General features: G+C 40.9%; 1 protein-coding gene across 5 annotated transcripts in view; it reads right to left on the minus strand.

Annotated features, from left to right (window-relative positions):
• The window catches only part of TRIM2 (tripartite motif containing 2), a 212280-nt gene that overhangs the window by 56355 nt on the left and 131658 nt on the right, over positions 1 to 24267 (minus strand). Inside the window, exons 1-3 of one of the 5 annotated variants that reach the window (XM_011969379.1) lie at positions 18426 to 18452; positions 12414 to 12598; positions 7502 to 7739 (exon numbers count right to left, since the gene is read on the minus strand). In XM_011969379.1, coding sequence (XP_011824769.1) covers positions 7502 to 7739; positions 12414 to 12598; positions 18426 to 18452 — 450 coding nt within the window. Of the gene's footprint in view, positions 1 to 7357; positions 7740 to 12413; positions 12599 to 18425; positions 18453 to 24267 lie in introns of those variants that run through there. The other 4 variants (XM_011969381.1, XM_011969380.1, XM_011969384.1 and 1 more) reach the window with 4 other exon arrangements.

The following is a 24267-nucleotide window of genomic DNA, read 5'->3' on the forward strand; positions in this document are numbered from 1 at the left end:
AAAAAAAAAAAAAAAAAAGTTAAACATAGAATTACCATATGGTCCAGCAATTCCACTTTTAGGTAGATACCCAGGACAATTGAAAGCATATGTCTGCACAAAAACATGTACATGAATGTTCACAGTAGCATTATTCATAATAGCCAAAAAGTGGAAACAACTCAAATGTCTATCAACTGATGAATGGATTAATAAATTATGGTATATCTATAAATGGAATATTATTTAGCCATTAAAAAGAGTACTAAAATACTATAACATGGAAGAATTGAAAACATGCTAATTGATAGAAGCCAGACTTTAAAACTCACATATTGTATGATTCCATTTATATCAAATGTCCATAGGAGGCAAACCTAGAGACAGAATACAGGCTGATGGTTGCCAGGGATTAGTGGGAGGAGGGAATAGCAGGTGACTGCTTAATGGGCATGGAGTTTCTTTTTGGGATGATGAATATGTTCTGTAATTTAGACAATGCTGATGTTTGCTCAACTTTGTGACTACACTAAAAACCACATTAGTTGTACTTTTTTAAATGGTTGAGACCTGGTGCAGTGGCTCACTCCTATAATCCCAGCACTTTGGGAGGTCCAAGCAGGAGGATCCTTTGAGCCTAGGAGTTCGAGACCAGCCTGGGCAACATAGCAAAACCCTATCTCCTAAAAAAAAAAAAAAAGTTAGCTAGGTTCGTGGCATGCATCTTTAGTCCCACTTACTCAGGAGGCTGAAGTGGGAGGATCACTTGAGCCTGGGAGATTGAGGCTGCCATGAGCCATGGTCATGCCACTGCACTCCAGTCTGGGTGACAGAATAAGACTTTGTCTCTAAAACAAAAAACAAACAAACAAAAACAACAACAACAACAAAAACAGGCCAGACTCAGTGCCTCACACCTGTAATCCCAGCATTCTGGGAAGCTGAGGCAGGCAGATTGCTTGAGCCCAGGAATTTGAGACCAGTCTGGGTGACAGAGTGAGATTCTGTCTCAAAACAAAAACACAAACAAATAAAATGGATGAAATATTAAATTTTATGTGATGTGAATTTTATTTTTTATCTTATATTTATGTATTTATTTACTTTTGTAGAGACAGGGTCTCACTTTGTCACCCAGGCATGTCTCAAACTCCTGGCCTCAAGTGATCCTCCTGCCTTGGCCTCCCAAAGTGAGCCACCAAGCCCAGTCTGAATTTTACATCAGAAATGAACAAACAAAAATTGATCACAGCTTTGAAGAGACAGCAGCAGACCTGGGTTATTATTTCTAGTTCAATATCTTGTGTGTCTTGGGAAGCCAAGGCCCTGAAATGATTTTGAAGTATCAACAGCTAGTCATTCTCAAAGGCTTGTGCTTGGGTTCTGACAGCTTTGGTTCAAGCTGAGAGTTAATTGTGTGGGGCCTGTAATTCTGCTGAGCTCATCCATTTCATCCATCTCCAGTGAGATGATGCTGGTGCGGCCCGGGGTGGGTGGGCAGGCCAAAAGCCGGGATGAGCTTGTTGATGGATAGTCACCGCTTCTGTTCACCAGAAGAGATTGGCGGGATCCTATGCATTCCTAACATGCAAAAAGGAGGGTCAGGGCCTTGCAGCCAACCCTGAGGCTTCTTAAGGGAACTGACAGTTGATCCTGATATGGAAGCAGAAACTTGTTAGTGGAAGTGGAAACTTGTTAGCGAAGTGGAAACTTGTTAGGGCAGGGGAGTCTTAATGAGGACCTCTCCTTTGCACCTTTGACACCCTTGATAGTCAGGTGCCTAAGCAACCAATAACAGGGTTTAATGATCATTTGTGTTCCAGAGACCAGGAAGCATGAGCTCAAGTGTCTGCTTTAAGTGCAAAGAACCTGTTAGATCACTGGCCATTATTCTTCTTTTTCTTTTGTATTTGAACAATGCCACCATGGCAGTTTAATTAGAAGACAGATAGTGTCGCAGCACTTAAAGTTGATGACAGGCTTTCATTCGCCGGTGCCAATCAGCATCAGACAGTGGGGATGGTAGCACCCTGCTTTACTGTTAATGACTTGATTGTATTAACCTTCAGATGCTTGGATTGTTTTTAAAGATCTACTCACAGCAACTAATTGCAGCAATTTATCTGGAACATTGCATGCATTTGGCTTGAATAATGAAGACTTCTGTTTCAAAACAGCAGCAATGAACTTCTACAATCTATAATCAAACAATAGAATTATTTAAGGCACATGCTGCTAATTTTCCAAGCATTCTTGCCCCCTAATGTTGCACATTTAGATTATTTCCAATTTTTGAATTTTATCCTCCGCTCTAGCTATTTCCTTAGAAATATTTCCACTGATGGAATTACTGGATTAAAAAATGAGAGGTTGTGTAAAATACTCATTATATTTTGTCAAATTGACATAAACTTTCTGAAGAGCAATTTACCCTTCCACCCACAGCATATGAAAATGTCTCACCATACATACCCTTAAGAGCGCTTGTTACTACCTTTTAAAAAATTTGTAGTTAATTTGAGAAGAACTGATTATTTGTGAAGCTTGACATTTTTCCATATATGATTTTTAGGCATTTATATATCCTCTGTGGATTTTCTGAGTTCTTTGCTCATTTTCTTTTATGATGCTCATATTTTTCTTAATTTGTAAGTGTTTTTACATATTAAGAATTTGCAGGCCAGGCGGGTGGCTCATGCCTGTAATCCCAGCATTTTGGGAGGCCAAGGCAGGCGGATCACGAGGTCAGGAGATTGAGACCATCCTGGCTAACACGGTGAAACCCCATCTCTACTAAAAATACAAAAAAGTAGCCAAGCATGGTGGCGGGTATCTGTAGTCCCAGCTACTCGGGAGGCTGAGGCAGGAGAATGGCGTGAACCCAGGAGGCAGAGCTTGCAGTGAGCCAAGATCATGCCACTGCACTCCAGCCTGGGCAACAGAGAGACACTCTGTCTCAAAAAAAAAAAGAAAAAATAGAATTTGCTGAGGGGCTGGACATAGTGGCTCGTGCCTGTAATCCTAGCACTTTTGGGAGGTCCCTTGAGGTGGAAGGATCCCTTGAGGCCAGGAGTTTGCAACCAGCCTGGGCAACATAAGACCTTGTCTCAACAAAAACTTAAAGAATTAGACAGGCATGGTAGCATGCGCCTGTAGTCCCAGCTACTCTGGAGGCTGAGGCAGGGGTATCACTGGAGCCCTGGAGTTGGAGGTCACAGTAAACCATGATAGACAGTGCCACTGCACTCTAGCCTTGGTGACAAAGTGAGACCCAGCCAAAAAAAAAAAAAAAAAAAGGAATTTGCTGGGGTATTTTATTTATTAATTTTACAGCTAATGTCATAAATTAAGCTACTAATGATTTTCTTTTTGTTCTATCTTCATTAAGTTTTGGTATCAGGGTTATAAGCATATCACAAATTATCACAAATGAAATGGGAGACCTTTCTAGCTTTTCCTAAAATATAGAAATATATATACTATGTATTTAATAAACATACTATACTATGTATAGATATTTCTGTTCTTTTCTTTCTTTGTATATATTCTATATGTTTATTTTATTACTCTTTTCCTAACTTGAGTTGAATTCTTTTTTTGGGGGGTGGGGGTAGGGGCAGGGTCTTGCTTTGTCACCCAAGCAGGAGTACTTTGGCACGATCACAGCTCATTGCTGCCTCGACCTTCTGGGCTCAAGCAATCCTCCTGCCCACCCCCCAACCTTTTTTTTTTTTTTTGAGACAGAGTCTCACTCTGTTGCCCATGCTGGAGTGCAGTGGCACGATCTTGGCTCACTGAAATCTCTGCCTCCCAGGTTGAAACAATTCTCCTGCCTCAGCCTCCCAAGTAGCTATGACTACAGGCATGTGCCACCACACCCAGCTAATTTTTGTATTTTTAGTAGAGACGGGGTTTTAACATGTTGGCCAGGCTGGTCTTGAACTCCTGACCTCAGGTGATCCACCCGTCTCGGCCTCCCAAAGTGCTGAGATTACAGGTATGAGCCACCGTGCTCGGCCTCATGTTTTGATTTTTTTGGTAGGGGTGAGGACTCACTATGTTGCCCAGGCTGGAATTCTTTTTAAATAAAGGAAAATACTTAAACCTATAAAATTTCCTGGGTAGAGATTTGACCCTACACATTTGATAGAAAAAGTTTCCACTTCCAATATTTTGTAAATAGTCCAATTTTCTATTATTTTCTCTGATTAAATAATTACTAACTTTTAAAGGAGATTTGTTTTTTCCCCATAAACGTGTTACTAATGTAATTTTAGTGCATTGTAGGGCAGGAACTTGATTTACACAATGGGAAAATATAGTGATATTTTCTTTGTGACCTAGTATAAGATTAATTTTAGTTGCTGAAGTTCTCACGATCTTAATAGCTTAGCTTAACAGACTTTAGCACATGCCTTTTTATTTGTGGGAGGCAGATTCTTGAGTCAAAGAGTACTCTTTTCTCTGAAATTCACGCTCTCTTCTCCAGGCCCACAGATGCTATTCTAGTTCTACCTCTTATCTCTCATTTGGACAGTTCAGTAAACTCATAATTGGTTTCCCAGCCTTTAGTGTCTGCCACCCCATTCCTCCAAAATGTCAATAAAATACCTATCTCCTGTTCGGAAGGCTTTGATGCTTTTGCAATTTAAGAAATTGACATCAAACATGTTCTTAATGACATTCACAGCTCATCCCAATCTTAATCCATCTTTCTTTTCAGGCCCACCTGTGCCTCATCCTCACCTTCCCTGTCTCCATGTTCTAGTTGCTTCCTTGAGCTACAAGCTGTTGCCTGAATTTCATGACATTCTCACTTACGGAGGTAACATTTATTTATTTTTTCTTAATTTTTTTTTTGAGACAGAGTCTTGCTCTGTCGCCCAGGTCGGCAATCATGGCTCACTGCAGCCTCAACGTCTGGGCCCACAGGATCCTCCTACCTCAGCCTCTAAGTAGCTGGGACTACAGGTGCACCCCCCTCATGCCCAGCTGATTTTTGTATTTTTGGTAGAGGTGGGGTTTTGCCATGTTGCCCAGCCTGGTCTCAAACTCCTGGGCTCAAGCAATTGGCTTGCCTCAGCCTCCCAAAGTGCTGGAATTACAGGCATGAGCCACCATGTCTGGCCCTTAGAAACATCAGGAGACCTACTAGAGACACTGGTGTAAATCTAGGATGTGAAGGGGCTGTCACGTAGAATGAGAAATAATGACAGTCAGAAATATTAGCTCGGCCGGGCACAGTGGCACACACCTGTAATTTCAGCACTTTGGGAGGCCAAGGCAGGTGAATCACTTGAGCCCAGGAGTTTGAGACCAGCCTGTGCAACATAGTGAAACCTGTCTCTACAGAAAATACAAAAATTAGCTGGGCGTGGTGGCATGCACCTGTACTCCCAGATACTGGGGCAGAGGACGGGACTGAGGTGGGAGCATCGCTTAAGCCAGGAAGATGAGGCTTCAGTGAGCCATGAACGTGTTGCTGCAGCCTGGATGACAGATCGAGACCCCGTCTCAGAAACAAAAACAAAAACTGGAAAACCCATAAAAAACAAAACAATCTAATGTTTCTAAGACTTTACTCCTCTATCAAGTCACGTCTCCCGAAAGCCTCATTTTAAGGGGCACTCTTACACCTCATAGAAATACCTTACCAGAACTAGTACTTAGAGTGCAAGCTCCAGGCAAAGACAGCCTCAGCATTCACTAAGTGCCAGTGTGAGAAGCGGTCATGAAGAAAATACTCAAACTGCTTTCAAAGGCAGCATTTAAAAGTTCTTTTTACAAAATTTACACGATCAATTTCCCTTGGCGTACAATGCATGGAAAACTGATAGTTATTAATAGTCTGGTGTGCTTTCAATTAAATCGCTGCAGATGTGTAAGTCATGGCGTCCTTCTCTTGTTTTGGCTACCAGAAAGCTGAGGATGCTATTTCCTCCAGGGCTAGCTTTTATGATGTGCCCAGCAAGCTTTGTGACTTAAACTTTTCCAGCCTCAGTTTCTTCATCTATAAAGTGAAAGTAACTAACAACTACTTTGCAGAGGGGGGTTTAAGGAGCCAAATACGGTGTCTGGCAAATTTGTTCAACAAATATGTATTGACTTCTATGTATAAGACACTGCCCTCAGTGCTAGGGGTCTAATGACAGGTCCTTGCCCTCCCAGAGCTCACATTCTAGAGGGAAAGCCAGGACTAATAAGTACACAAATACACAGTTGATGGCAGGCAGACTACAGTGAGCACCAGGGAGGAAAGAAAGAAGGGACATGATGGAGGGTAACCGGCTGTAAGAGGCGACCTGTGTTAGATGGTACAGGTGGAGAAGACTGCTGTGTGCAGGAGAAATTTGCAGTGAGACTTCAAGGAAGAGAATGAGCTCGTCACATAAAGAGGGAACAAAGAGCAACCCAGGCAGAAGGAACAGAACAGCCAGGCCCTGAGGAGGGAAACCATTTGGCAGGTTCTAGGAGGCTGGTGAGGCTCCAGCACAGCGTGCAGAGAGCATGCTGGGAGATGAGGTAAATAAACAGTAGTGTGGCTAATAAGAATTGCTTTGCTCTAATGACTGCTTGCTTGTCTTAGTGGTTTTATTATACCTGGGCCTTCTATTTTAAGCAGTTTCAAATACTTTTGAAGTGACCAATATACAAATGAGATGAATATAAAGCCATTAATTAAAAAATTTTAAAGTTGACATTTATCAAGATGTTACTATATGATTTACATGACTTGAAAATTTAATTCTTCCAATATTCTATACGGTAAATACTATTATTACTTCTTTTTAACTGATAAGGAAATGAGACACAGAGAGTGTAATAAACTTGCCAAAGCTGGCACAGGGAATAAGTTTAAGAGCAGGATTTGAATCAGGCAGCCTGACTCCAAAGCCAATGTCCTTAGACACTACACAATGCTGCCTCTTCAGGTTACATAGCTATTGTGACTCAGTTACTTGATGGTACACACAGGTCCTCCTGAGCTTCTAACAGTTATTGTACTCACTAGTAGCAGGAAATATGTTTGGAATTCATAATCTGTAATCTACTACCAGGGATTCACATAGCTTCAAATTCTATCTATTAATAAGGAATAAGGTCTCATGTAGCATGAGAAAATATCCCTCCCAAGAAAAATAAAGAACTCCAATTAACATTTTAATAATCATTCTCAACTTGCAGAACTTATCCATTGTTAAATCTGTATCCATAATTTATTACACAGATGTTTATGTAGGTCAAAGTATGCCCAGCTTGCAAATAGCTACTGGTTTGCTCTCCTGGGGATACCAACAATATGTGTGAAGGAGACACAGTGGAGATTGATTTCGTTATTTAAATAGTTCTGGTCAAAGAACGCGAGCAGGTAAAGTAGTCTGAGGGCTGGTAAAATCTTTTTTAATTACTCATTTTTCCAGATGGAGTTCTGTTTCCATGTGTAATCTCTGATGTGCCCAAAGCCTCCCCAAGGCCACAGCAGTCATGCTCCCGGGCAGTATCTGCCATCCAAGCCACTTACATTCCCATCGTGGTTTGGGCAAGAGAGAGGCTTTCCCGCAGCCACAGCAGTGACTGTCTCCAGGATGGAAGACTCCTCAACGTTGCTGCCTGGAGTTCGCTGCAGCACGTCCATCAGGTTTGTGATGAAGAAATTGTTCTGGAGCGCAGCCACCCCTTTCTCAGGCAGGATGGAGGTCTGGCGGCACACTGGGCAGGAGAGGGTTAAACTGTGGGCGGGAATGTAGTTCTGCAGGCACCTGTTGCAGAAGCAGAGGTAGAGGGACACTTAGCACAGTGCAAAACCACCACTTCTCACAGATACCATACATGTTCTCAGTGACTACACAAGGTGTTTGGCAGAAACTCCCATCCCAGTCTCCTTTACGAGAAAAATAATATTTCAGAAACCAACAGGTAAGCTGTACTCACACTAATCAGGCAAATGATTATGCTCAAGGAAAAAAAAAATGTCATTGGCCTTTGTAGTGTTTTCCAGAGCCTTGGCACATAAAGTGTGGTCCAGGGATGAGCAGCCTCAGCCTCCCTGGGGGATGCATTTGGTAGAAATGCAGAATCTTAGACCCTATCTGACACCGGCTGAGTCAGCTCCCCATGTGATTTGCATACATGTTAAAGTTTGAGAAGCACTGGCTCACAATATCTAGCAGTGGGCTCACAAATGTGTGGACTTTGAAAATGGAAGAAACACATCAAATATTTTTGTTAGCAATGAAATTCTTCTTACATACAAAATCATAATGAGATATGAAAAACACATCAAAGTGGAAAGGTTTGCTTGAAGCAAGGATGGGACACCCAGAGTCAGAGCCACACCATCTCTTCTCCTTGTCTCTACTCAACAGGTATCAACTTAACTCATTTAGTTAAAGAAGTGTGTCACTAATAATGACTCACACATATGTTGCTCATTGAATTCAAAGTACTTTCAAAGAGCCTATGAGGTAGTTACTGTTATGATTCCTTGAGACACATGATGAAACAGACAGAGACAGGCTGGGGTACTTGTCCAAGATACTTAGCTGGCCAAGGGCAGAGTACGAATTCAAACACAGGCAGTTTGGCACCATAATCTTAAGCTCTCAATAATTAGACTATACAATTTTTCCAGTACCTAGCCAAACAATTCAAAACACACCAACCTAGCCCCATTCCCCTTATTTTGCAGCTGAATAGAACTGACATCAGAGACATTCACTGATCTTCTCTACGTCACAGAGGTAGCTAGCCCTGAACCAATACCAGACATGAACAGCTTTTGCTAAGGTCATTAATGACGCCTGAATGCAGCAGATGTTTTTCAATTTTACCTTACTAGACTTCTGGGAAGTATCATTAAGCTTGACTATTGCTCTGCTCACCTTCCTTTTTATTGAAAAATTTCTCTTCCCTTGACTGTATGACACCACACTCACAAGGTTCTCCTGTCTGCTCTATCTTTTCTGAGTCAGTACAGTTTTGAGTTAATCAAGGTTCCATTCATCATAAGACCTCTTCTCTTTCTGGAATATTATATTCACATCACATGTGTGGCTACAAGCATAAGGCTCCCACAATTATATTTCTTCCCACAGGCATCTCCTTTGAGCCCCATTAGCTGACTTCTTGACATCTTTTCTTAGATGTCTTGCAGGTCCTAAAACTCAACATGAACAAAACCAAACCCAAGATCTGCTCCCAGACTGTATCCTCTGCCATTCTTGATGAATAGCACCTCCATCCATTTATTTAAACAAACCAGAAACTAGGAGTCATTCTTAAAACAGTAACTCCCTTACTATTCTTCATTTCCCATATCCAACCCACCATCAAAGCATGTCAATGCCTACATACCTTTCTAACCTCTCCAGTTCTCTTCATCCCCTGCTATATTACCATCCTTGTACCCTCTAACACTTCTCCACATTGCAACCAGAGTGACCTTCTTAAAACTCAAAGTTAGTCATTTAAATCTCCCTCCCACACCATCTGAGATGAAAGCCTTGCCATGGTTTCCACTTTCACTGCTCTTACAACAAAGACAAAAATACATACATGGCAACATAGATTACACATCTCATATGGCCTACAACCTACATATTTTCTGTCTCTTCCCCTCATTTGCTGCATACCAGCCACAGTGGGCTTATTTAAGTTCTTCCCCAGTGTTGAATAACCCTCTCACTGTAGCACCTCTCACTCACTATAGCAACCTCCCACTATAGCACCTTTGCACATACCTCAAATGCTATTCACTCCCCTTTGCTTAATTTTTACTCATCATTGGGGTTTCTGCATGATCATCATTTCTGCAAGGAAGCCTTCCCTGATTAGGGCAAATTCCTCTATTATATTGTTTCCTGTGTACTTCTCATGTATAGCAACTGTCACTGGTTTAATTTCACATTAGTCTGAGCAATTAGTGTGTTAATGACTGGCTCCTCCACTAGGCTGTGAGTTCCAAGGGGCCAGCAGCTGTGTCTGGCTTTGCTCTCCTTCAAGCCCGTTGATGCTGTTTTGGAAGATGTGGGATAAGAGAGTGACTGTAAGGTGCTCACTGAGTAGCCAGTGTGAATGTCCAGCAGAGGCTGAACATGGGGGTCCTAGAGCTCACTCTCCCGACAGTGAGACAAGCTGTAAAGTTTTGTCTCAGCATAAACAAAAATTTCCTCACCGGGCGCAGTGGCTCATGCCTGTAATCCTTGTACTTTGGGAGGCTGATGTGGGCAGATCACGAAGTCAAGAGATCGAGACCATCCTGGCCAACATAGTGAAACCCCGTATCTACTAAAAATACAAAAATTAGCTGGGCATGGTTGCGCATGCCTGTAGTCCCAGCTACTCGGAAGGCTGAGGCAGGAGAATCACTTGAACCCAGGAGGCGGAAGTTGCGGTGAGCTGAGATCATGCCACTGCACTCCGGCCTGGTGACAGAGCAAGACTCTGTCTCAAAAATTTTAAGGAAAGTCACCAGCACCTTCAACACCTTCAAGCAGAAATCTTCTTGGCTGGACGCAGTGGCTCACACCTGTAAGCCCAACACTTTGGGAAGCCGAGGCAGTTGGATTGCTTGAGCTCAGGAGTTTGAGATCAGCCTAGGCAACATGGAGAAGCCCTGTCTCTATAGTCAGGCATGGTGGTGTGCACCTGTGGTCCCAACTACTCAAGAAGGTGAGGTGGGAAGATCTCTGGAGCCTGGAAAATTGAGGCTGCAGTGAACTGTGATTGTGCCACTGCACTCTAGACTGAGTGACAGAGTGAGATCCTGTCTCAAAATAAGTAAATAAATAATAAATAAATAAAATAAAATATAAAAGAAGAGGAAATCATCTCAACATGCATGAGGCTGGAACAATTTTAACACAGAGCATTCTGTAAGGACTTGCTGTAGCAGGATCTCACAAATCTCCACCACTAGCTATTGGATGGGGAGTGGGAGTAGGTTGGGCTAGACCCCTGAAGAAGATAGCAGGGGCAGACCTAGGGCAGCCAGGGTGTTGCTTCTCACCTGTCAGGGTGAGGGAGTAGGACCCAAATAATAGATAGGCTGGACACTGAATCCTGGGATATGGGGCAATTCTGCCAAGCTCAGACTGAGTGGCTCTGAACGCACTTCTATGGAGAGTGTCTGCCAAGCTATGCTGACTGCTGCACGTCAGGAAACCATCTTATCATGTGTGCCCAGGGACATATGAACGATTAGCTGGTATTCATGTTTTAGGTGTACCTATTAAGGGGATGGAGGAATCACACTCTAATTATTTTTGGAATATGAATTACCAAGCACTTAAGCCAAAGTATAAAATGAATAAAATAAAAAGTGCTCTATATACCACCACGAAAACAAACTAAAACCCATATACGCAAGCACACGCACACACACAAAACCCCACACAACCCCAAACAAACAAAAAGCCACAACTACTAGTAACAAATCTACCTTCTCCTTCCATCCATCACCACCATGAAAGATATGGTTATTCTTTTGCAATTGAACCTTGCAAAGTAAATCAACTCAAAAAATGGTCAGTCAGATAATAAAGACATGTTAAATCAGATATTTGGGTAATCAGCATAGATTTGAAGCCATTTGAAATACTGATTTCCAGTTCTATCATAGGAAGTAAAGCATTTTCAGTATGTATATTAAATAATGATAAAAATGTATTTAACAAAATGCTATAAAACATAATTACCATATTTATTTTTAAGAAAGATATATAACTTCACTAGGGAAATACTTATAAGTAAGATAAACTAATTACTAACAAACTTATACTTACATGGTAAGTTAAATAATGGAGTAAAAGTATATTTTGATAACTGATTAACGCCCCTCTCCAAAAGCAAATACTCTATCAAGAAGATAAATAAGGAAGTCTGTTTTCACATATAACAAATTACATAGTCAGGTAATTTATTTAATATATATATATTTTTTTCTTTATCTAAAACATTATAGCATTCAAATGTGACATTAATATGTGTCTGAAGAATCTTTGGAAAAGAAGCTATACCCTTTGAAGTAACCACTCATATATGCAGATGTTTTACCTGATTTGTTATATGGGAGGAAATGATAGATTTTTTTAATTGACTCTCAAAGACCCTCTGTAGGGATCTGCTGTGGACAAAAACTGTTTCACAAAGAACAAAGGGAAGTTTTAGAAGATTTTTCAACTTAACATTCTTATTTAATGCTCCATCTCTTCTGTAAATGAATCAGTAGTTACTAGATTGCTTTCTCCTGCTTATAATGGTTTGAAATAGAGTAAATTATTTGCAACTCATGATTCCATTTTTCAATGTCTGGCAAAGGCACAAGAGATTAGTTTTCTCTCAAAGGTAACTGTAGATTCTGGGAAAGAATCTTGCAGTAGGTTGTAGGAGGTCAGCCTGTGAAACTCCCTTCTCCAAGCACAAAGGAGGCTTACCTCTCGCAGAAAGTGTGCAGACAGGGGAGAACCTTGGGATTCTTGTACCGTTCCAGGCATATACTGCAAATCAGAAACTGCTTGTCAATCTGGCGCACCACAGGACTTGGGATGTTGGTGCCTTCACTGGCCATCCTAGACCACTGACATGGGGGGCCGGCTGTCTTTGACCCTGCACGCTGCTGCTGTCAGACAGAAAATCAAAACAGAAAAATATATAATGATCTGTATGAACAAGTCAATTACTGGCTCTTTCACCGTAAGCATTGTGTTATAAATTAAGGTAGAAGTCAACGTTAGTGACCTCAAAATGACCAATAAGCCAAACCTTATTGCTATAGGAGTACAGTGAGCTCCCTGTTGTTTGTTTTGTAAATCAATAAAATCCTCACATGTTCGCCACGCAAACAAAACAAATTAAAAGATGGCGTGTTGTACAAAGAGGTATGTTTGCTGGGTTTCAAAGCAGTGGTGACTAAGGGGATAAATACTTTATATAGCTATGTCTGCTTATGCGTTTAGCCATGACTATATTTAAACATATATTTACCTTTTATATTCTTATTAAAATTGAATATGTTTTTCCAACTATTGTAGTTGAAGAGGTTGGACTGTGTCACACCAAAATATGTCACTTTGATATAAGGATTATTTTGAGCTGAAAGCTATATAGAAAGAACAGACAGAAGAGGACCTCTCTGCCCTTCCTCATCTGCCTAAAAGCAGGGCATAAATTTCTCTTTTGTAAAGGAAATTTCCATTTGTAAAGGTGTCTCTCTCTCCGGAGCCAGGAAGAGAAGTCTCTTAAACACTGAAGACTGCATGGAGATGATCTTGCAAAATGATCTTACTAAACAAACCTTATCTACCATACATTCCAAAAATTACTGCCCCAGGAGTCCAAACCCCTCTTTCTTTTGTCTAGGCAGTTCTCCACAATATATTGTCCTTTGTCCAAACGGTATGTGAAACCCAAAGAGGAGGTTGTGAAGCCCTTGACAACGTAAAATTAAAAATAGTATCAAAAAAGTGTATGCCTTTTTCTCCTGTTAATCTGTCTTTTGTCACTTTAATTTATAGATCCTAGGTACATACTCTAGGAGGGCAGAATAAAAGTTTTTCCTCCCCTACATGCTATTAATATGCATGGGGGTGATAATTGGAATTTTAATTAAAAACTTTGTATATGGTTCAGAGTGTCTTCTTTAGGACTAAAGGTTTATAGATTTGAAACTAAACTATATTTGCTATGGGGCAGGGACAAGGCTAGAGGTGTTCCCTATAATTTAAAAGAAATATCTGTTGGTATTCATGTCTGGGCATTTGGAAGACCTGGTGAAGTGAATTAATTCAGAGCAGGTTTCAAAATGTTAGGGATCATGCCAGGAAAGGAGACTCAGAAGAGGGCAACAGAGAAAGAGAAGACAGCAGAGAGTTTGAGAGCACAAGAGAGGAAAAAGTTACAACACAAAACACAGCTTCTTTTACCACTTTAAAGAATTTCTGGCTTCTACACCAAAAGCATAAACCAAGGCTGAGCTAAAATTTACCTCTTCATCTTCTAAATATTTGGTGAGGCTTCCAGAGCCCTCTAATTCCCTATGGAAATACTCTTTAACAAAAAGAAAATAAAAGAGGGAGAAAGTGAAACTGCCTTTGCAAAAACTGTAACTGAGAAAATTACGGCAGTGAAAGAGATCAGACCTAACTGGCTCCATCTTGCTTCTAACTTTTAAGCTGTCCTTGTTCATTCCTGGGCATAGGTTAAATTAACCTTGGGAAGGAATTGAGTTTATAGTTTGACTCTGAAACAAAATTGATAATAGCACTTTTCCAAAAAGACCCTTTTTGCCTGAGGACCAGTCTGCCTTTGTAGGACTAACAAATTAGCTACAAGATTAGAAATTAAGGTTTAGGGTCAATGCAGCCTCTGGCTGCAAGAGTCTGAACCTCCCCAAATTGCTCTTCGGGATAACAACACTATTGTAAACCCAAAGATCAGTACTTGAGATGTTTTGCAGAGCCTGCACTCAGTAGATCAACTGACACCACCCAGACCCGTAATCTGGCTCAACCAGCTCTGTGATCCCACCCAGGAGCAGAAGACAGCAAGAAAACCCCACTTTGACTCCTCTATGATTCCATCTCCAACCTGACCAGTCAACATTCCCCACTTTCCCAGCCCCTACCTGCTAAATTATCTTTAAAAACTCTGATCCAACTGGTTTGAGCAATAATAAAACTCTGGTCGCCTGCACAGCTGGCTCTGAGTGAATTACTCTTTCTCCATTGCAATCCCCTGTCTTGATAAATTGGCTCTGTCTAGGCAGCAGGCAAGGTGAACCCGTTGGGTGGTTACAAAAGAAAGAAAGGGAAGAAAGAAAAGAAAGAAGAAAGGAAGCAAAAGAAAAAGAAAGAGAGAGAAAGAAGGAAGGAAGGAAGGAAGGAAATAAAGGGAAAGAAAGAAAGAAAAGAGGTTTAATATTTAATATGACCCTGGGCAGGAGGTCATATTATTCTTTATTATTTATTATTATTATATTTTGAGATGGAGTCTCGCTTTGCCACCCAGGCTGGAGTGCAGTGGTGTGATCTTGGCTCACTGCAAGCTCCGCCTCCCGGGTTTATGCCATTCTCCTGCCTCAGCCTTCCGAGTAGCTGGGACTACAGGCGCCCGCCACCACACCCAGCTAATTTTTTGTATTTTTTAGTAGAGACGGGGTTTCGCCGTGTTAGCTAGGATGGTCTCGATCTCCTGACCTCGTGATCTACCCTCTTCAGCCTCCCAAAGTGCTAGGATTACAGGCATGAGGGGTCATACTATTATTCTTATTCTACAGATTAAAAGAAACAAAACAGGCTCAGTCAAGAAGTTTACCAGAATGCAAACTCAAGGAGTATATGTCTCTAAACCCCATGGCCTTTTCACTACTTAAACCACAACACTGCCCTTGACCTTGTGTTTTAAAAAGGCTGCACTACAGAAGCTTGGTTTACATATGACACTTTAACTTGGCCTGGTGCCTGTTTTTAAAGCTTGGAAATACTCCATATTTACAGAAGTAACACTTCTATATTTTCTAAAGAAAACATTCTTTTCCAAATATAAATAATAGTTCTCCTTCCTACCAAGTCACCAAATTTTTAAAAAGCGTTATCAACTTTTATCAGGAAAATTCGGTTGCTGGCTGGTCCAAGTGCAGTGGTGTTTACAGATAACTGATCACAACCAGTTACAGATTTTGTTGCTCCTTCTCTACTCCCACTGCTTCACTTGACTAGCCTAAAAAAAAAAAAAAAAAAAAAAGAAAACCCAGAAAATTCTGTTTATACATATGAGTATAGTTACAACCATGACACACCCATTTTCCAACTCTGTACCTTTTAGATAAGTTCATTAAAGAGTATGATTTTAAAAACAGGCTGGGTGCCATCTCTCACGCCTGTAATCCCAGCACTTTGGGAGTTCAGGTGAACAGATCACTTGAGCCCAGGAGTTCAAGAGCAGCCTGGGCAACATGGTGAATCCCCATCTCTACAAAAAAATACAAAAAAAAAGGTCGGGCGCAGTGGCTCACACCTGTAATCCCAGCACTTTGGGAGGCCGAGGTGGGTAGATATCAAGGTCAAGAGATTGAGACCATCCTGGTCAACATGGTAAAACTCCATCTCTACCAAAAATATAAAAATTAGCTGGGCGTGGTGGCACACACCTGTAGTCCCAGCTACTCAGGAGGCTGAGGCAGGAGAATCGTTTGAACCTGGGAGGCGGAGGTTGCAGTGAGCACAGATCGTGCCACTACACTCCAGCCTGGTGACAGAGCGAGACTCTGTCTCAAAAAAAAAAAAAAAGAAAAAAAAAAAAATTAGCCAGGCATGGTGGCACACATATATAGTCCCAGCTGCTCAGGAGGCTGACGTGGGAGGATTGCTTGAGCTCGGGAGGTCAAGGCTGCAATGAGCCGTTAGCATGCCCCTGCACTCCAGCCTGGGTGACAGAATGAGACTCTGACTCAAAATAAAACAATAAAATAAAATAACATATAGAACCTTGTGAAGCACCTGCTATACGAGAGTGACACATTCAGACAGAACTCATTGCATAGTTAAACGTGTAGGTATGACATCCAATCAGCCACCATTATCTGCTAGACTTTCCATAGAGTGTTTCTCTAAAGTAGCTCATCTCTCAGGGGCTCAAAATGTTGGGAGCCTGTCTGTTTTCTTAACCACATCCCTATGACATCAGACTAGGGGAGGAATGGACTTGTCTGTCTTAATCAAAACCAATGCTCAGGGTTTCAATGACTGGCCCAAGGTCATTTAGTAAAATCAGTGAATCAGAAAGGTCAGATTTCAAGTTTTCTGCCTTATCTGATAAATCAATGATGTAAGTTTAACACTTCACTAGAGAGAGTGTGTGTATGTGTGTAACTAGTAAAAATGGCAAGAGTGCTCACTTTGGCGGCACTAAAATTTGAACGATACAGAAAATATTGCCCCTGAGCAAGAATGGCATGCAAATTTGTGAAGTGTTCCATATTTTCTTTAAAAAAATGTTAAACTTTTCCATTGAAATCAGTTAAAAATAATTTTATTTTGAATAGCTTTTGAAATTTTTCATAGTACCCTTTGAAATAATCAGAGCCATGCTGGGTATTGAAAAAAGCAGAGAGAAAGCATCATACTGAATTTTACTCCTTTTTTTTAACCTTACAATTTTGGATTTTGGGCAAGAAAAAAATTTGTTTTAATCAAATGATATACACTGACTAAATGAAATTTCTTGAGCCAATATTTTGTGCTCTAAAGCCGAAAATGAAAACATTTCATTCTAACTTTCTGATAATTATTGTAGTGGGTGAGAGCAAGTCTCTGTATTGTAGTATTGTTAATTTGCATGGTAAATTAATTAAGTTTACTCATTAACACTAATTTAAAATCATGACAGTATCACAGATCTGTCACGAGTGACCTGTTGAAGGCATCTGGATTTTTAGAACTCCCAGAATCAACACAAAAGTTTTCCAATCCCCAAAGATCCCCAAATTTGCCAGGATAATATCCTTCCCTGGATACCGGCACTAGGAAGAAAATTTGACTGCCCCTAATGGGACCATGTGCTCAGAAGAACTGAGGCACAGAATGAGCTAATAGGCACTGTGGGAAGTCTGAATCAGTCCGAATATGCCATGAGGAATACACTCAATATACAATAGCCTTCAATCAATGAGTTGGGGCACTACCACAGTTTCTGGTCTCCTTGATTAAAAAAGCAACAAATGTTTCATCTAGATGCTTTGCTGGTCTCCTTTCCCATCTTGCTTTCTAAATTGTCAGAGATCCTTCTTACCTACATAACCAGTGGAAGTCAGTGCACTATAATGAAAGAGATCAGAATATAGAACTGCTCTTCTAAATGCTGGAGAGTTGCAAAACTAACTTCTGAAGGGATCTGTGTGAAAACATGCCTGGGGTGGACTTTGCCTGTAAAGAAGCCCGAATGCTTTTGGATGTAGGAACTAACATCAGACACATTGACAAAAAGCCAGTAGAAAGGAAATGGTAGCAAAGGCAGAAAGAACCACTTTAAAATAATACAAATGGTCAACGTTAGTTTGACATTGACCTTAGCCAATGAGAGTTTTCATATGGATGACTAGCCGAGGTTCCCTGTCTGTGGAAAACAAACAGCAAGACCCCTTACAAAGAAGCTCACTCCCCTTTGTCCAGCTCAGTGTCACCTGCTCACTCCAACCATTCTGTTCAAAACTGCATCTTGCCACCAGTTACCTAGCACTGCTAGGTCGTTGCTTGGTTTTTCTCCATAGCATTGGTCATCTCCTGTTACAGATCCCATGTCTGTGTCCCTCCCAAATTCATATGTTGAAGCCCTAACCCCCAGTGTGATGGGATCAGGAGGTGAGGCCTTTGGGAGGTGATTAGGTCATCAGGGTAGAGCCCTTATGAGGGGATCAGTGCCCCTGTAAGAGGAGATAAGAGGGGGACTGCTTTCCCACTCTGTCCGCTCTTAGACATGTGGGCCATCTGCCTATAAAGCCAGAAGAGGGCCTCACTAGAACCCACCATGCTGGCACCCTGATCTCAGATTTCCTAACCTCTAGGACTGTGAAACAATACATTCTTTTTGTTTAAGTCATCCAATCTATGGCATTTTTGTTATAGCTGCTGGCACTAAGCCTTCCAACATACTATGCAATTTATATATTTTTGATATCGTCTCCGCCCTCCCCCTAGAATGTAAGGCCCACAAGGGCACGGATTTGTGTCTGACTACTCACTGCAGTAGTTCCAGCACCTAGAAGGGTCCTGGAACATAGTAGACATTATTTTTGAATGAATCAAACTAGCAAAATATAACATGGAAATGGACTTATTCACAGCAGTAGCAAAGAGCAGCACTTGCTGAATTCCATGATAAAGAATATGGTTGTTGCTGGTCATCTGAATGTTTGCACCTGACCTCGGACATTACCTGCTTCCCTATGTGATAGTCTTTTGTTTTCTTTTTAAGACAGGGTCTCTCTCTGTCACTGCAGTGCAGTGACGTGATCACAGCCCACTGCAGTGCAGTGACGTGATCACAGCCCACTGCAACCTCCACCTCCAAGGCTCAAGTGAGAGTCCCACCTCCGCCTCCCAAGTAGCTGCGACCACAAGTGGGCACCACCATACCCAGCTAATTTTTGTATTTTTTGCAGAGAAGGTGTCCCACTATGTTGCTCAGCTGGTTTTGGACTCTTGGGCTCAAGTGATCCTCTTGCTTCAGCCTCCCAAAGTGCTGGGATTACAGGCGTGAACCACCTGGGAGGCCCAGCCTCCCATGTGATAGTCTAATGCTCAGCAACATAAGCCATCATCCAGAGGGTAAACATTAGTGACATATTTTAACATGTTCACAGATGCAGAAAAAGAAACAGAACTATTGAGTACATGAAAGCGCCTTCACAAAAATTATGACAGTGAGAAAAATCTGGCATACAAAAACTATGACAGTGAAAGGAATCTGACATAGCTGACTCCATCTTCCTTCTAACCTCCATGCTGTCCTTGTTTATTCCTGGATGTAGGCCAAACTAACTTTGGGAGCAATTTAGTTTACAGTTTAACTTTAAAACAGGAATGATAACAGCCCGTTCCTGAAACAAGCCCCTCCTTGCTCAGGATAAAAACCACCTTTATAAAACTAACAAATAAGACCAGGCGCGGTGGCTCACACCTGTAATCCCAGCACTTTGGGAGGCCAAGACGGGCAGATCACGAGGTCAGGAGATTGAGACCATCCTGGCTAACACAGTGAAACCCTGTCTCTACTAAAAATACAAAAAATTCGCCAAGCGTGGTGGCGGGCGCCTGTAGTCCTAGCTACTCAGGAGGCAGAGGCAGGAGGATGGCATGAACCTGGGAGGCGGAGCTTGCATTGAGCAGAGTCACACCACTGCACTCCAGCCTGGGCAACAGAGCAAGACTCTATCTCAAAAACAACAACAACAACAACAACAAAAAACTAACAAATTAGCCACAAGGTTAGAATTATGGTTCAGTCAGGAGCCCTGTAGCCACAGGAAGCAAGATTCCTACCCTCCCCAGTTGCTCCTATAGATAACATCACTATTGTATTGTGCAGGGTCTGGATTTTATTGAATAAATAAATAAAATAAAAAATAAAAAAAGTCACTATTGTAAAACCTAAGATTGGTGTTCGAGATATTTTTCAGACCCTGTATTCTGAGGGACCAGCTGGCATCACCCAGAGCAGTAAGCTGGCTCCACGAGTTTTGTAATTCCATCCAGGAAGTGAAGACAGCCAGAAGACGGCTTCAACTGCCTATGATTTCATCCCTGACCCAAGCAATCAACACTTCCCATTCCCTAGCCCCCTGCCCACCAAACTACCCTTGAAAAACCCTAGCCTTGGAATTTTGGGGAAGTCTGATTTGAGTAATAAAGTCCAGTCTTCCACTTAGCTGGCTCTGCATTTATTAAACTCTTTCTCTATTGCAACACTGTTGTCTTGGTAAATCGGCTGTATCTGTGCACTGGGCAAGAAGAACCACTGGGCAATTACAGACACATATGCATGGAAATAAAAAGCCTAAAAAGGTTGGCACATAAATCCCTTATTAATGGGGGCTTGCCAACTAAACAGAGCTTGTTGTGGGAAAAGCAATTCAATGATCACATAACAAAATCCTTGGGCATACAAAAATCCGGCTCCAGTGTTTCTTCCCTCACATCATCTGTGGTGTTTTTCCTGGCTCACTTTCTCAAATCTCCTACAATTTGGTGGAAATTAACCACCGAATGCAAAAGAACTTGATAGGAGAAGCTGAAATGAAAGAAAAATGCCTATGTCCACAATTCTAAGATTTAGACCATATTTCCATCCCAAATTATACCGTTTAGATCAGAAAACTATCCAGACTCTTTATTGCTGACACCACAGTGAGAAAGAGCAGGAATAAAGAATGGCAGAGAAAAGCCAATGTTAAATCACTCTTCTTGAGAAGGGGAGGGAGCCGACAAAATCTTGTCTGCCTGTTCTACGGAATGTGGCAGGGTAACAGAGGCCAAGATTCTGCTGAAAAATAAAATTTTAACAAGTGATTTGTGGGTCAGAGGTCACATATTTGATTATACATCATCCTAAAGATACTCAACTATATTCCTACTATCTAATTTTATGGTATTCCTGGGTTATTGCTTCTCTTTGGTGCCACTGTAGTTGGATTTATTTATTAAGATGCCTTTTTCTTTTTCTCTCCCTAAGACATATTCTCTCTCTGTCTCCCAGGTTGGAGTACAGTGGTGTGACCTCAGCTCACCACAACCTCCACCTCCCAGGTTCAAGTGATTCTCCTACCTCAGCCTCCAGCCTAGCTGGGATTACAGTGTGCCCCACCACACCCGGCCAATTTTTGTATTTTTAGTAGAGACAGGGTTTCACCATATTGGCCAGGCTGGTCTCGAACCACTGGGCTCAAGCAATCCGCCAGCCTTGGCCTCTTAAAATGCTGGGATTACAGGCATGAGTCACTGTGCCTGGCCCGGCCCATTTTTTATTGTTCTCATGCAGACATGCAAACATCTGCTTTCCAAGCAATTACAAATCTTCTCGTACATTTATAGAAAGGAAATCCTGAACCATTTGGATTATCTATAAATCACAATATGCTACCCTGTACCTGCCAGAACATGTGGCATAAATTAAAACGATGAAAAAGGTATTTGTAATGTTTAAAATCATGAGCCTATTATCATTTGCCTACAATTGAATTGGATTGTTACTGAGGTCTCAATTAGAAGAAAAGAGGACAATCTTTAGTGAAATTAAAACAGGGTGACCCATTTCCAGTTAAATCAAGCCTCTATCCCAGATGGGCCATTTTGTAAATCAGAAGACTAGATGCATTATCTTTCCTGATGATGATGATGATGATGATGTGTGTGTGTGTGTGTGTGTGTGTGTGTGTGTGTGTTTTTGGGGGCAAGGCATTCAAAAGCCATCCCTTTTAACTTTTGTCTTCAGGCAGGGTGTGTCCAAGCTCTCCAAGGTTCTTTTTCTCCTTATTTTCAGAGTCAGATGTATGACAGCTTCCTCAGATGAATTGATTTTTACCAAATAGAAGCTGATTTTTAAGCTGAGCCCCTGACTTGTCTTTATGATATGTCATGAAGACATATTTCCCCTTATTATTTCCCCTACCTCTTTCTTTAGTATATAAAGAAGGCCATTGCCTCACCTTTGGCAGCAATTGTTAAGATCAAGCTGGGTCTGTGTGGTGGAATGTTAAGTGGTCAGGCTAATAGACATTCATCTCACAGCACTCTGGGACAGTCAAGATGCTTGGGGTCTCCTCTCTCCACATCCATCACTTTGCCAAGTCTCCTCCCTTGCTTTCTTGGGGACTACACAAAGAGGTCAAGTATTCTGGGACCACAAAAAAGGTAGAGATCAGCAAGGGAGCTAAGTGCTGGTACCTTTCTAGGGGTTGGAAGAAACTAGCAAGACGGGAAAGGAGAAAATTATTTCACAACACAACTAAGAGACACAGCTCTACATAATAGGAACCTCCTTTTTGCTCCTGGTATACAGGAAGCACATTATTTAATTCTGTTGTTGATTAGAATTAAGTACTTAAATTAATAATGTTTAATAATAATAAGCACTTAATGGAAAAATGGAGGCTGTCGAGAATGTGAAGACAGAAGAGGTAAAGTAAAAGGGAATAGAAAGATTTGCATACTAAAAGCAGAAATCTGTTTCCTGCAATGATGCTATTTGAATACTTGGCTCATTATTTTCTCACTTTCTGGCAATCTAAAGCTCCAAATTCTATGAGGAAATCTAATCCGTTGAATTCAGACCATCTGCACAATAAAAATATTCAGAAAACCCTAATAGCCAACCCTATAATGGAGCAAATTCTACTCTGAACTAAAGCCTTTGTATAAGTAATAAAGGGACAGAGATGGCACCAGAGATTAAAGAAAAAGGCTATCACAGGTATGTGCAAATCATCATTTTGCTGTAGTAAGAAGTAATTCAAGTCACATTTTTTGAAGAAAAAACTACGACAGTAAACAATTTGGCAGCAAATTTTTAAAAATTCAAAAGTATTTCTCTTCTATACATTTCAATAATATATAAAATATTTGGGTAGTCTTAGTTTTATAAGAGAAATAATTAAAAGAGGCAAAAGGGAGTTTTAAAAATTGCTACATATTTGGGATTTTCCCCTACCTAATAAAAAGAGATAAAAGAAAGGCCTAAGTATGTAGAAATTAATGCTTAAGGATACCCAGATAAAGAACATTTTCATTTCTTAGTGAGACAAAGAATGAGTGTTTTAACTTTATTTCACAAGCAACAAAATCCATGAAGCTTTTGTTATAACAAAAAAATAATCAAGTCATTGCAGGACTATAGTATTAACTATAGCAAAAAATGTATATAGATTTTAGTCTCCTTTTAAAAAATGTGTGGGTTATATACACGCATTCATATATCTTGAAACAGCATGTTCTATCAGAGAAAATTTTTACATTCAGCTGTGTTTTAACCTTTCCAATGCAAATCGCTTGTGTCTTCCTATGAGAAAATTGGACAGAAACACTTAAAGGTTTAGGAAGGGTTACTACTCATGTCTCTGCATCCGAAAGCTGCTTTCTCATACCACAGCACACATGAAACTTCTCATTGTGTGCTGCTCGGGAGGGGCGTGCATTATTTAACATTACAGTGGGTTAGGAACAGTGGGACTCAAGCCTGTGCCTGAAATAATGAAAGACACCAGAAAACAGACTCACACTAGGCAGAACTGAATCCTAACACTTAATAAGTCATTTGAAGAATTCTGCATGAACAAATGGCTCTCCTTACATACATACTGGAGTTTAAAACCTTCTTTTAAAACAAATTTTCGTAAGGAATAAAACTGCTGTAACATGATCTAAGCTAGAGAAACAATCTTTTAAACACTTCATTCTGAAAGCTATTACATTGAAACTATCTTTTCCATTAGACAAAAAAACCATTTTATCTTTTGGTTCAGAAATCCACTTATTAACATTCAATTTTTAATTTAAAACAAACAGCCTTGCTATTCGCTCTCCTATCCCCCCAAAAGAAGGAATAATGACAGGGTGGGGCATACTTGTAGAAAAAGCTCTGACACAAAAATAATCCCCACTGTTTCAGGAAGCAAACCTAAGGACCAATCCAAAACCCAAGGATTTTTTTTTTTTTTTCCTGTCTAATGCTATCATTGAGCTCCACCCAGATTTGACTGTACTTGAAAGGCAGGAAAAAAAATTGTCAGAAAAAAACAAA

This window comes from Mandrillus leucophaeus, unplaced genomic scaffold, assembly GCF_000951045.1.
Source record: "Mandrillus leucophaeus isolate KB7577 unplaced genomic scaffold, Mleu.le_1.0 Scaffold888, whole genome shotgun sequence".
NCBI classification, from domain to species: Eukaryota; Metazoa; Chordata; class Mammalia; order Primates; family Cercopithecidae; genus Mandrillus; species Mandrillus leucophaeus.